Source organism: Orcinus orca, chromosome 20, assembly GCF_937001465.1.
Source record: "Orcinus orca chromosome 20, mOrcOrc1.1, whole genome shotgun sequence".
Classification (NCBI taxonomy): domain Eukaryota; kingdom Metazoa; phylum Chordata; class Mammalia; order Artiodactyla; family Delphinidae; genus Orcinus; species Orcinus orca.
This window is the reverse complement of record NC_064578.1, coordinates 12,831,595-12,845,570: the sequence shown is the minus strand read 5'-3', so window position 1 is coordinate 12,845,570 and position 13,976 is coordinate 12,831,595. Positions and strand designations below refer to the sequence as shown.

The 13,976-nt window shown below is 46.3% G+C and overlaps 2 protein-coding genes across 3 annotated transcripts in view; both read right to left on the bottom strand.

The window, feature by feature from the left end:
- Nucleotides 1-1,666, bottom strand: part of RFWD3 (ring finger and WD repeat domain 3) — a 40,944-nt gene extending 39,278 nt beyond the window's left edge. Inside the window, exon 1 of one of the 2 annotated variants that reach the window (XM_049703713.1) lies at nucleotides 1,441-1,666. The gene's annotated coding sequence lies outside the window, so the exon portion shown is untranslated. The remainder of the gene's footprint in view (nucleotides 1-1,440) is intronic. The other variant, XM_033434347.2, reaches the window with a different exon arrangement.
- Nucleotides 1,667-3,866: 2,200 nt separating this feature from the next.
- On the bottom strand, nucleotides 3,867-10,156 carry MLKL (mixed lineage kinase domain like pseudokinase). Its single transcript, XM_033434688.2, is given in 8 exon segments — nucleotides 3,867-4,562; nucleotides 4,820-4,869; nucleotides 5,203-5,335; nucleotides 5,338-5,353; nucleotides 7,404-7,488; nucleotides 8,142-8,220; nucleotides 9,707-9,910; nucleotides 9,913-10,156. Coding segments are annotated over 8 exon segments (1,140 nt in total). The 3' UTR covers nucleotides 3,867-4,233.
- Nucleotides 10,157-13,976: the final 3,820 nt, after the last annotated feature.

Below are 13,976 nucleotides of genomic sequence, written 5' to 3'. Positions count from 1 at the left end.
GAACCCCAACATGGTAAATTTCCTCAAAAATTTTATCAGTTACAGAACAACCTCCATTATTAATTCCAATTTTAGGACACTTATAAAATATGCAAAACCACACTACTATATGGACTTATAGATATAAGATAGTATAAAACAAGCCCAGTCATGAAAAATACCAAATTCAGGAGAGGAAGGGTGCAGAGGTACACATGAGGTTTTGAATACAGAATTTTTTTTTTTAAGGAAAAAAAAAAAAGAATTCTATCAAAAAGTCAAAGCCAAGATTTGTTAGACCTGGGTGGTGAATGCACGGGTCTTTTAAAAATTATTCTGTGCACTTCTCAGTATGGTTAAATATTAAAAAGTGAAATTTCTTCCCATCATATGCCAGCTCTGATTAGAGAACAACCAGTTCTGATGAGACGTGAGAGGCCCAGAGCCGAATCCAAACCTGATTCATCGGTGTATCCTACACAGCAAGAAGTACAGAGCAGATGCTAAATATCTACTGAATTACCCACCATCCACCTAAAAACACAAAACCAACCAAAAATCCCCCAACAACTAAGAATATATTAGCACCCGATATTGACACAGAGATACGAGAGATATAGAACATGTTCATCCCGGCAGAAAGTTCTCTAACCAGCGCCATACTGGAGCAAAGCTTCCCAATCAACGTGGGGAAACACAAATCCCTCCAGGCCTGGGGCTGAGCAGCGGAGCGTCGGCTTCCGTCCCCCCGCCGCCCCCCCGGCCCCAGGCCGTGAGCAGCCTGGTTCTAGACCTCCCGTAATCTTCCCAAGCTTTGTCACTCAGATTTCAACCAATGTCCGCTCCAGTCGGGATGATGGCTCCCAGTTAAAAGAATAAGAGCCGCCGGCGGAGAGTCGGGCCGACCTGGGTTCAAATCCCTGCTCTGTCACATCCTACCTCTGGGACCTTAGGAGGTTCCGTATTCGACTTGCTCCTCTGTAAAATGGGGATAATAAAAGTGTTTACGTCACAGTGTTGCTGTGAGATAAAGTTGGACAGAACAATAGGTCTTTCGTTCAACTTGAAAGTGATGCAAGTAGAGGGCGCTCCACGGGACGGCAGTTATTTGCAGACGATGAGTCTGAGGCTCGGCTGCCTCGAGAGCAAACCGGGTACCTGTGACTCCGGCCCCGCGGCCAAGTCGGCTCCTTCCGGGATCCCCGATGTTCCTGCCTTCCCCGCCCCCATCCTCACCAGCAACCCCAAAAGAGCGGGGATTCGGGAGACTCAGCCCCGACAGTTGGGGCCGTCCGGAGCGGCCGAACTTCCTCAGACAGCCGGGTTCCAGGCCGGCCCGCAGCCCATCTTGGGGCGTCCCGGGAACCGGCGTCCATGGACCCAGCGTCCATGGACCTAGCCCGAGAAGTCATCCCGGAGCCAGACGCCCAAGGTGTGGGAAGAGGCAAACGCCCACCTCACCTGAAACCGAAAGGACGCGGTCAGACTCGCGAGACCCCCGGAGCAGCTGCAGTCTCCTTCGAAGAACTCTCGCCGGACTGGCGCCAACAACCACTTCCGGTTGTGCAGCTCAATCCGCCAGCCTGTGTTGCGGCCTCGGCCTGCTCCTATTGGGCAGCAGTCCCAGTCGGCGGCCAATACCCTCTCTTCTTCTTTCTTTGGTCGCCACTGGCTGAAACAGCGGTGCTCTCATTGGCTGATCCTTCGTAAACGGACTAGGCGGGACCACGCTCGAGAAGGCCTCGTACAATTGGTAGAAACCTACGTCCGTCAACTCTCGCCCAAAGAGAAAAGCGGAAGAAGGGTTTTACCGCTCTTTATTTGAATTTTGTGGCGAGAGGAAGTGGCAAGAGAAAGATTTCTTGGTCCCTTTTGGAAAGATGAAAATATTAAAACTGTGCCTTATGCTATTTCTCCCTAAGTCTTTGGTGAAGGAGATGTCTTTATCCAAAGGCTGGTAGCTAATCCAATAATTTCAAAATGTTGCCCGCAGTATCCCGCAGCCGGTAAAGAGGAGTGGGACAATCCTGTTCATATATTATATATCCTCCAGTGGGTTGAAGAGCTCATGCAAAAGAACTTACCTACGCGGTCTCTTCAATCCCAAACCATTGCAACAAACTGCCTGCTACTAAACTACCGTCACATCACTTGACAGCAAACATTTTTCAAGCATTTCCCTGAAAGACGAAATCTCACCTTTAGGAGGAAGACCTAAAAATCTAAACCGCAGGCACAGACTGCACACTGCCGAATTTCATTTGCTCAGCTTCCAATTCTGAGTGGAACTAGTAGCAGAGGAGAGTGTAAACAACTGAAAGCCTTGGATTATCCAAATAATTGACTTTTCAATATTCTCCTCCTCCAAACCTGTCACTAAAGTGAACATTAGCATTTGTAGTTTTTTTTTTTCCTTTTCCTGCCCCTAAGGGAGCTTCTACTGAGCTATAGCAAGGTTAATATGAGGAAAAGGAATGTTATTTTGTAAACAAATACATATATTATGGCATAGAATGAAAAACATTTTGAGTGATTCTCACTGTTATATAAGTAACTGCATGTCCAATGCAGAAAATTTAGACAATACATAGAAGCAAAAAAGAAAAATTGTCTCCAGAGAAGTCATTAGTTACTTTGTTTAAAATCGTCATCTATCTAAATGTGTATATTTAGGTATAGATGGAATTGTGTTTTAATCTCAAAATATATCTTGAATTGCTTTCCTTGTCAATGAATACATAGGCACATCATCAAACACTGAGTGATTCTTTGAAAATTAAAAAAAAATTGATAGGTAATATCACATGGCAAAAAAATCTGGACAACACAGAGGGCTGCTTAGTGAAAAATATACAGAATGTTTCTAAAAGGTTCTGAGAGTATATTCATTCATGATCCACCTAATGGCCATGTTTACTAATTAGAAGAGAAAGAATAAACACACAAGCCAGAAGGTTATAGTCTTGTCTCCAACTTCCAAAAGTTTTATATAGTTAGAGGAGAAAGGTATTGGCTGTATTTCATTTTAGGGGTGAAATTCCCATTTACAACTTTATGGGTGATTACTTAAACACCAACCCCCCGTTGGCCCATTTGTAAAAAGACTGAAAAAAAAATGCACTAAGCGCCACTTCATAGAAGAGTTGTTTAGATGGATGTCTTTTTTTTTTCTCCACCAAAAGACATAACTAGTGGGTTCCCCTAAACTACATGATAGTAACTACTTTTATGGACCTGAACGTATAATTTAAATGAAAAATTTGAAAGAACTGTCAAGGTTAAAATATGCCAAAGAAAGTTTACACTTGTGGTAAGCCTCATCCCCAGGCTCTGGGGAAAGCCATGAATTTCCCTCTACCATTAGCAGTACCTTCATTCATTCATTTTCTAGTTCATTCGGTCAACAAATATTGGAGTAGCCACTGTCCTACTCCAGGAGAGGAATGTGAAAGCAAGGGACTCATACGTGGTTTCTGAGTTTGTAGCAATGTTCTAGTCTTTAACCAGGGGTGGGTATGTGATGTTCTTTTCCTCTGACTTAAAAAAAATTGCACACATATATTTTATACACTACTGTCCTGTGATACATATCACAATAAAGATAAGAAAAACATTATTTTGTATCTTTGAACTCTGTAGCAACCTCAGTGGAAACATTTCCCCAATCCGGGGCTACTGCCTGTGAATCATGTTCTCTTGTGTCTGGAGCTTCGTGGAAAGTCTGAGAAATTTGGATCTAGAGTGGGAGAGGGAGACATTCCCAGGGAGGGAGATGGTGTAAAGAAATGGAGGAGCAGCTGATAACCTGGTGAAATAAAAGTCTGAGTAGAGGGCTTCCCTGGTGGCACAGTGGTTGAGAGTCTGCCTGCCGATGCAGGGGACACAGGTTTGTGCCCTGGTCCGGGAAGATCCCACATGCCGCGGAGCGGCTGGGCCCGTGAGCCATGGCTGCTGAGCCTGCGCGTCAGGAGCCTGTGCTCCGCAACGGGAGAGGCCACAACAGTGAGAGGCCTGCGTGCCGCAAAAAAAAAAAAGTCTGAGTAGAGGAAATTACCCCCAGGATGTTGATAAAAGAGAAGGAAGGGAGAGAAAGAATATAGGCTGGAGTAATCTGCCTTCGCAACCCAACTTTAGACTAAACAATGCCCTTAGGGCTGGGTTTCTGAACTCCTGTGCTATTGATATCTGGGCCGGATAATCTTTGTTGTAGGGGGCTGTCCTGTGCCTTGTAGGATGTTGAGAAGCTTCTATCCACTAGATGCCAATGGCATGTCCACCCCACCCCACCTCCCCTGAGTTGTGACAGCCAAATATGTCTTTAGACATTGCCAAATGTCCCCCGAAGGGCAAAACAACCCCTGGTTGTGATACATAAGGAAAATCTTTCACAAATGTTAAGTAACACATGTGGCCCATGCTCTTTAGACCAGAAAAAGCCCTACCTTCAACACAGGGCCTCCTGGAGGGCTCATATGCACAGCAATCATCAATGATCTCCTGCAACTGTGAAGGGCAATCTTTATCCACTGGCTCCTGGTGCCGGTCCACAGCCACCAGCTGGTAGATCTTCTTGGAATCACAGCCTGGCATGGAAATGATAGGATGGGAGGCTTAAAAATTGCTCTGGCACACACACATCTCTCTGGATGCTGATGGCTGGCAATGGAACCAGGGACTTTGAGAACTGAAGAAACAGGAGCTTCCAATGACCCCAATGACAAGCGCAGGCAATGCCCACACTGAAGAACAAAGCGCCCAGGACAGCACTGATGGGAATTTCTAGTCTCTTGGAAGGCGACCCAATCCCAGCACCATCTGAGCCAACTTTCACACTGGTTACCTTCAAATGGGCTTTTCCCAGTGGCGATTTCCCAGAGGGCGATTCCAAAGCTAAAAGAGAACCAAGAAACTGAACAACCGTAACAAGTTTCCCTTTTCCCATGCCCCACTAGCCATTTCCAGAAAACACAGTGGATTTTCTTTTTGGCTGTGCTGAGCAGCTTGTGGGATCTCAGTTCCCCAATCAGGGATTGAACCTGGGCCACGGCAGTGAAAGCGCAGAGTCCTAACCACTGGACCACCAGGGAAGTCCTCACGGTGAATTTTCTGATTACCACCCAATTCCATTCAACAGAGTTAAGGTGCTCCTCCCTAATGGCATTTGACTTGGACTTTCTTGTCCCGTTCATCTGAGTTAGAATCTGCACGAGAACATAAACATACCTGTATATTTCAGCTTTTATGTCATATTTATTAAACACATTTTCCAGTCTCTGAGGTGAGATGTATGCGGCAGAATTGACTCTCTCTGCTTCTTTTCCTTTAGTTGGTCAGCTGATGGAAGTCTGTGTTTTCTCAACTCAAATCCTGCAAGCTAGATAATGACTCAGAGACAGAAAGAAACAGCACCATCTCGGGTGGGGGATAGAGGGAAGGGGTTGGTGCTACACATGATTTTCAGGGGATGGTTTTTTTCCTTTGGGATGTATTTCCAGTGGTGTCTTCTGGCTCTGTGGCTACTCTCCTGGCTGGCATCCTGGGTTCAATTTATTATGGTGTAACGACCAAGAGAAACACAAAGAGGTTTCTTCTCTATAAAATGAGGCATGAGGATTACTTGAGGCGATGGTTATAAAGCACCTGTAAGACTTGGTATGTTGTTGTTCTAGTGTTACTATGTTAGATATAGGGCTTTCTCAGTTGACGACTCAGCTCCACTGAGTGAGTGTGGACGGGGTGCCTGGAGTCACCGATGGCTCATTTTCTCTCGGAAGCAGACCAAAAAAACACACAAAAAACCAACACAGGGGTATCCTCTCTGTTGTATCTGAACCTATAGGCAGCCTGTTACCCCACTGACCCTGCACGGTCAATGCCATGCTCTTAAAGAAGCCACAGCACAAGTCATGGGAGTGTGCGTTCTCCTTGGTCCATGCACATCTGTCATCAGCACCATCCGTGTGCAGAGGGCTGCCAGCCCTAAACGCAGCCAGGGATCCAAAAGTAGGAGCAAGGTCAGAAAAAGGATTAGACACTTAGGTGGCTCCTCCTCCTTTCATTCACATGTTCAGTGAGCACTGACATCCTCTGACATCTGGCTCCACGCTAGCCACCAGGGGCGAAAGGCTGAATAGCACATGTTACAGTCAGGTGTGAGAAGGCCCGTGCTTTGTGAACACTTATATGACACCAGCTACGGGGAAAGACATCTGAAAGGCAGAAAAGCCCCGTCTTCTGTTATTCAGAGAAAGCTATCTGTGGATGACAGAGAAAATATTCTTTTAGCACTTGGGAACTGTGGACATCGAGTTAACAGAAGCCTTTTCTCTTCCATAGGAGAATCTGAATTTCAGTGGACCTTTTAGCTCTATTCCCCTGGGAAACTGACAAACGCTGACTGTTACCTATGCTCCTAAGTAATATTGCTGCTGATTTTAAAATGATAGGTGATTAGTAAGTTGTTTATGGACAAGAGGTCGGGGGGATGGGGACTATAAAGAGCTACTGGGGGACTTCCCTGGTGGTCCAGTGGTACAGAATCCGCCTTCCAATGCAGGGGATGCGGGTTCAATCCCTGGTCAGGGAACTAAGATCCCACATGCCCTGGGGTAACTAAGCTGGCACACCACAACTACTGAGCCTTTGCACCTCAACTAGAAAGCCCATGTGTCACAACTAGACAGCCCACACACCGCAACTAGAGAAGCCTATGTGCCACAAGGAAGAGCCCACGTGCCACAGCAAAAGATCCTGCATGCCTCAACGAAGATCCCATGTGCCGCAACCAAGACCCGATGCACCCAAAAAAGTAAAGAAAATAAATAAATAAATAAATAAATAATCTAAAAAAAAGAAAGAATATTGACTCCTGTGAGTCGTGAGGCTTCTAAGCCTGGATGGCCCCGCACCCACCCGAGGGGAGCCTCTTTCTGTCACACCTAGGATGAGGAGAATATCTCCTGGAGGATTGTGGGGACAGGTGTGGCGTCTCCGGCTGGAGAGAAGGATTTGATGCTACCCTGCTGGCAAGCTGTGTTGCGTGATGCCCTTCTAATTGCCTCCAGGTGCCAAGTGTGGGCTATGGCTGGCCTGTGAGTCTGAATGCCTACCTGGGCTTAAGAAGATCCCCTCATGGGTGTTGCAGGGACACAGAAGTGGTGTCCAGGCATCTAAGGGGAAATGGCTCTTAGCCCATCCCTGCTGAGTGCCTGGGCAGTGGTGGACGACGGGCATCAGAAGAGCAGGCAGGACTGAGTCTGTCCTGTGGTGGGCACACGGGAAGCTGTCCAGGCAGGGGAAGAGTTGAACTCAGTTGAAGGCAGAGAAACGAGCAGGCACAGGCCTCTGGGAAACGTGCGTCCCTCTCCTAGCACCAAACAGTCACACAGGTCGAACTCAAAGGGCCCCTGGAAGGCCATACTCACCTTCACGTTGCAGTCTTTAGTCACCAGGAAGCTCGTGCTGCTGATGTTTCTGTGGAGTTCTGCAGGTGTTTCCGAATGGTGCAGCCTGACACGACCAAAGGCAGGGAACATTAGTGACCTTTGCACAGACTTTGCTATCCACGGGTAGGTGGGAAAACAGGGATGCAGAGGTGAGATGTGACAATTGTGAGCTGTACGCCTCTGTGGCGCTCTGCCTGGGAAGCACTGAGCAAAGCAAAGGGCTCAGAGGCATGGCGGGATGGTTGGACCATACCTAGGACCCTTCTGGTTGAAACAGAATGTGAAGCTGGGGTTCCCACCAACTTAGTAAGTGTTAAGTGTTTTGGATTAATGGAGCCCCTGCCTCCCAGTTTGGGGTGTTATCACAGAGTTGGCCTTAGGTTGGGCTCTCCCAGAAGCAGATCATGAGCCACGGATTTGGGTACAAGTGATTGATTAAGAAGGTATTCCCAGGAGAAACCAGGAGAGGGAGTAGAGGAAGCAGGACAGATAAGAAGAAATCAAGCAAGGGTGTGACTTCAGGTGAAGTTCCAGGCTCAGCCTGACCCCAAGGGGACCTCTAGAGGATAACTACCCCTCAGGGTTTGTTCTGCACGACGCAAAGGAGCTGGACTTTTGTACTCACACCTGTTGTTCAATGACTGTGGACTGGGTGGGGTTGGGGGGAGAGGAACAGGGACAGGGACAGGTGGCTATAAAGCTCCCGGGCACTTTCACCTCTCAGGGCCAAGGGGCTCCAGCGCCCATGGATATTCCTCTGCAGATGGCGGCCATGAGCTGTTAGCAGCAAAGTATGCTGAGTGGGGGATGAGTGTGCAGAGCAGGTAAAAAGGATCAGAGGCCATCTGGATAGGCACTAACAGTGTCTCCTACAGTCCAAAATTACTTCTCATAAAACTCACTAGTGTAGGGAGTTGAGAAGGAATAAACTTTATGATTTCCAAGAAAGATCTAAGGCAGTATTTCCAAAAGTATGGATAAGTGGTATGCAAGATGACATAGTGAGAAAATTATTCTTCTTTTAATTCCAGTCTTTCCGATTACGCCAAGAAGAAAGTCTCAGTTTGGTGTTGGATGTCTTTAATACCTCCCTAAATCTGCTGACATCTCCTCTGCACAAAGAGAATGCCAGTCTGAACTGCAGGCCTTTGGGCAGGAGGCATCATGCAGCCAGAATTTAATAACATTGTTTTGGTTTTATTTGTGGTCACCTATTTGTGATAAGTGATTCTTGTCTTCAAGTTATGGTAGTAATAGAAAGTGTCCTTTTTTATTTTATTTATTTTTTAATTTATTTTTTATTTTTTGCTGTACGTGGGCCTCTCACTGTTGTGGCCTCTCCCGTTGCGGAGCACAGGCTCTGGACGCGCAGGCTCAGCGGCCATGGCTCACGGGCCCAGCCGCTCCGCGGCATGTGGGATCTTCCCTGACCGGGGCACGAACCCGCGTCCCCTGCATCGGCAGGCGGACTCTCAACCACTGTGCCACCAGGGAAGCCCAAATCTAAAATTCTTATCAGGCCTACCAAGACCTGCATGACCTTGCTCCTGTATCTTTTGGCCTACCTCCCCACTTTCATCTGGTATCTCTCCACCTACCACACTAAAGCCATCCTGGCTTCCGGCTGTTCCTTGCACAGGCCATATTTATTCCCACCTCAGGGCTTTTGCATTCATTGTCTTCCTGGCCATGCACCTCTCCCTCAACTTCACATGACTCACTCCTTTTGATTATTCAAGGTGTCCATTCAAATGTCACCCTGACCACTCTCGCTGCACCCACTGTCACTTTCCATCTCATTAACATGTGTATGATTTTTATTGCCTTTAGATAAAATAATTTACTTAGCCCTCTATCTGCAGACTTTATGTTCCGTGAAGGCAAAGATCTTGAGTATTTTGCTCTGTGTTGAATCTCCGGCACTTAGAACAGTGCCTGGCACATGGTACTCAATTTCTGTTTGTTTAGATAATTAGTGAATTTTTCTTCCTGGATAATTTACATATTAATGGAACGTCCTGGAAAAACTAAGGCTGGGAGGATTGACATCAAAGAGAATGGAAAGGGAAACCCGACTCATCAGTATCACCCCCACCCCGCCACTGGTGGCACACTCAAATCTCACCAGCCCCCACCATGTCTGTACCCAGGGATGTCCGGAGTTCTGAGTTACATGAATAGATACCTGCTAAAACCTCTTCAGCCTTCCTGGTTTTTTGGTAAACCAAAATGAGACTAATATACCACCATTTGGAGTCCCCCCATCTAAAAAAACTCCTTACCACTTCTCAGTCCTTGGATAACCTTCCTGTCTTCCTCTGCATCCTATTGACCTTCCTGTTGCCAGAATGCTCCTGGGCTGATGCTTGAAATAGGCATCCGTTGATCCACCTGAAGCAGTAGTGAGAACTCCTCCCAGACATCTCTCAGCCTCTTGTTCACTCCACTGAAGAGTATTCTGTCATGCCCTGCTGTTAGAAACTTCTGGATCTATTGCTGAACTTATCTATCCACTCCTTAGCTTCCTCTAGGGCAGCCTGGAAACGTTTCAGGGTAGTGGTTATCTCGGTGGGCAGGTTCCTCTCTCCTTGGGCCTGGAGCATTTGCAGAGGCTGCAGCAGGCCATGGACATGGCTCCTTAGATGCCAGCACTGTTTCTGGCAGTATTTCATCTCTTCACACTGGTTGTAGATAAGCTGGACTAAGGAGATGATCTGCCTCAATTGATCCATATCTGGAAGAAACAGATGGAATTTGTTTAAGTCCCAGGAATCTCCTGCATATTTACTACTGGGCTAAGGGTGTCTGTGATTTAAATGGCTGTAGAGGTCTCCCCATCAATTTCATGTAAGGTAGAGATGGCTTGCTGTCCACCAAAATCTTCCAGTTTTAGCTGGAAAGTGTTGGCCCAGCTAGGACTACATCTCCCAGCCTTCCTTGCACCTTGATGTGGCCATGTGACTAGTTCTCACCAATGGGGTGTGAGTAATATAAGTGTTACTTTGGGCTGAGTCAGGTTTGTCTCCTTCACACACTGTCAGCTGGTTACACAGGATGATGTAGCCCTAGGTGTGGTAGAGCCCAAGAAGGGAGAATCCTGGATCCCGGAATCATCACTTGGAGGAGAGCTGCTCATAAACCTGGAATATCTGCCATGGACTAAATTTCTATTGCATTTGAAACATTATATTTTGGGGTCTATTTATTAAATAAATTTAGCCTATTCTAACAAATATATCCTGCCAAAGTATAGGGGTGACTATAGGATAGTAGGTTGAAAAGCTCAGGCCCTTTCCAAATAAGGCAAGGATTACCTAGTAAGTCACCAACTCTTCAAGGATAAAGGGCCCAGTGGTGGAAGATCTTCTAGTTTTCAAAGAGCAATCAGAAATTTGGATTTTTATATTAAATCTCTCAATTTAAAATATTGCAACCAAGTCAAAAAATGTTTTAAAAACTGTGCAGTCCAACACTGTGTTGGTCAAATAAAATATGTTTGTCAACTGGATATTGCCCATGAAGCCTCAGTTTACTACCTTGGCCACAGCCAGCTGAGGATATTCAGGACTGTAATAGAAGTTGGCTTCTGCAGTCTCAAATTTTCTTTTCTGTCTCTCTTCCCAGTGCTTGAGCAGCCCTGCCTTCCTGGTCCTCACGTCCATCCCTCTCTACTGTGTTTTTAGCACTCTGTAAATTTGTTCCAGCCTCCCCATTGGCCGATGCATCAATAAGCCTTCATGTTGTAAGTGCTGACCCCTCAGAGGCCTTTGCACTAAAGACTAAGAGATTTTTCAGGCCCAGAGGGGTTGAGGTAGACATCTGTGTTGCCTACACAGCATCCATTTCTCTACTTCCTATTGTTGCCCAAATTTTCTGTGACTATCTGCTCCTCCTCCATTCAGCAATCAGTTTGTGGGGAGCTGGCCCCACCCCTGGTTCTAAGGGTGAGACTTGTATCTAAGCCAGTGGTTCTAAACTGAAGGTGACTTTGCACACGCCCCCCACTCCCTGCTGGGACTTTTGGCAACGTCTGGAGACATTTTTGGTTGCCACGGCTAGGGGATGGGTGTTATTGACATCTAGCAGGTAGAGGTCAAGGTGCTACGATGCACAGGATGCCTCCCACCCCGCCCCGCCAACGAAGAATGATCCAGCCCAAAATGTCAATAGTGCAGGGGTTGAGAAACGTTGATCTAAGCCATCAGACAATTCCTAGTAGCTTATCACAGTGATGGGTTCAAAACTGGGCACCTGGGCTACTTTGAGGGGTACGTTTGCTGGGGAAGGTCCTGGCTCCCCTAAGCCAGCCCAGGAAGTCAGCTTCTAACTCTCAACCTCTCTCTGAATATGAGTGAGAAAGCATGGAGCCCTGATTCTAAAGCTGTGGAATGAGGCTAACTTACAGATGGCAGAACGGAAAGAAAAGAATGAGTCCTCAGTGACAACATTGAGCCACTGGTGGTTTGAACTGACCCTGAAGTCTACCCCATTCCTCAATTACAGGTTTCATGAACCAGTAATCTTCCTTATTGTTTAAGCTCCTTTGAATCGTGTTTGCTGTACTTGCAACCAAAGGCAACTGTGTTCAGTAATGAATGATGATAATAGTGATGATTACTACAGGCTAAGTGCTTTGGAACCACAAGCTCACTGTGGTTATCTGCATTGTATAGGTGAAGATCCTGAGGTAGGGAAAGGTTGCATTTAAATAAGTACAAGTCCACAGAAACGGTTGCCAAAGGACTTTTATTTTGGCAGGCAAGATCTTAGTTCCCCCGCAGTGGGAGTGCGGAGTCTTAACCAATGGACAGACAGGGAAGTCCCTCTAAAGTACTTTTAAACAAAGTTAATCTCAACAGTTCTATTCCAAGAAGGTAATTGGTCTGGAGCCCAAATCTGGTTTAAAAGCATGAGTAAGAAACTAGCAGAAGCCAAACCAAATAAGCAACTAATTGATACATTTTTGTTGTTGCCTTGGAGTTATACTGATCTAACAAGAGAAGTAACAGGTATTAGGGCATGCCTAAAAAGACTCGGTGGGTCTCAGGCTGCCCAGCTATTCGCAGTTGCTAAGCAGAGAGCTTCAAGGCCATTTCTTGGGACTCCTGAGGGCAATGAACTATATACCTTTCTCTGGTCCACCGGAGACAAAGGCAGATGTGAAAATGTTGCTCAAGGAACCTTGAGGATTTCAGCTTCATAGCTCCAAGCTTCAGTTATCTTATTGTCAGCCTCATCAAAAAAGCCATATCTCAGAAACAACTAATCAAAAGATAATCGGAAAAAATATCCCACTCATCAAAGCAACAATTTAAAACAATACATTTCGCAGGAAGAGTGATAATGTGGTATGAGGAAAACCACAGAAAACAAAGCTTCAAGAAATGGAGAGGGACTTCCCTGGCAGAGAAGCGGTTAAGACTCCGTGCTTCCACTGCAAGGAGCTCGGGTTCCATCCCTGGTTGGGGGACTAAGATCTCGAGTGCCTCCAGGCATGGCCACAATAAAAACCAAAAAACGAAATGGAAAGAACTGTTATTTTTCTAGCTGGGAAGATTAAAAATGACAAACCTGGCAATCCTTTCCAAAGGTAAATCCAATTTAATGCAGCTCCAATAAAACTCGCAATGGCACGTTTTGGTACTGAAAGTAAATGGTCCTCAAGTTCATTTGAAAGAGGAAATTAGTAGCGATAACAAGGATTTTTGTAATAAAAAGGGACTTACCTATAAGATATTAAAATTATAATTACTAAAGTTGTTTAGGGCTTATTAAGTATATGATAAAGATACCAAAAGGATGAAAGGGAATATAAATACATATATACTTTGACTCAACAATGTGAATTTCTAGGAACTTGTGCTGTGGAAAAGCTCATATGTGTACAGATAGTTGGATACTAAGGACGTGCATTGAGGTGCTATTTGTAATATGTAAACCTGCTAACAACCTTGATAAGGATATGTTACTTGCAGAAAAACAATGAGGGGTAAAAGTCACTAATTTTAAAAGTGAAAAATCTTAAAACGGTAGTAACAATATAAATCCATTGAGAACTCTAATGCCATTTCCTCCTCCCTTCGGAAAAATGCCACCAAGCAACCTTTCCTGATGAGACATTTTACATAAGGTTACTCTCCTTGTGTCTAAAATGGGCCCCCAGAAAAGGAAGAGGGCATTAATCATCAAGATCTGGAATCATCTCCCTTGGCAATGTCCCACTGTCTGGAGTTGTCTGTCTGGGGCTGCTTGGCCAATTCTTCTGAGCTGGGTTACCGAGGCCCTTCCACAACGACCTCCACCCGGAGCCCACCCCTTTGCCGCGCCTTCTTTAGCTGGAAGCAGTCGGAGACACGAGCGGGCGGCTCCACCCTCAGAGCCGAGGAAAGAAAACCAACTCGGTCCTGAGTTCCAGGAAATGGGACCGTGGGTCACCCCCACCTCCCACTGCGGCTCCCCCCTCACTGCCCAGGAATCTGGTTGCGCCCTTCAGCCCCGCCGCCTCCGGGGACCGCGCGCGCCCCGGGACGACTGCCAGACTCACCCTCGTCC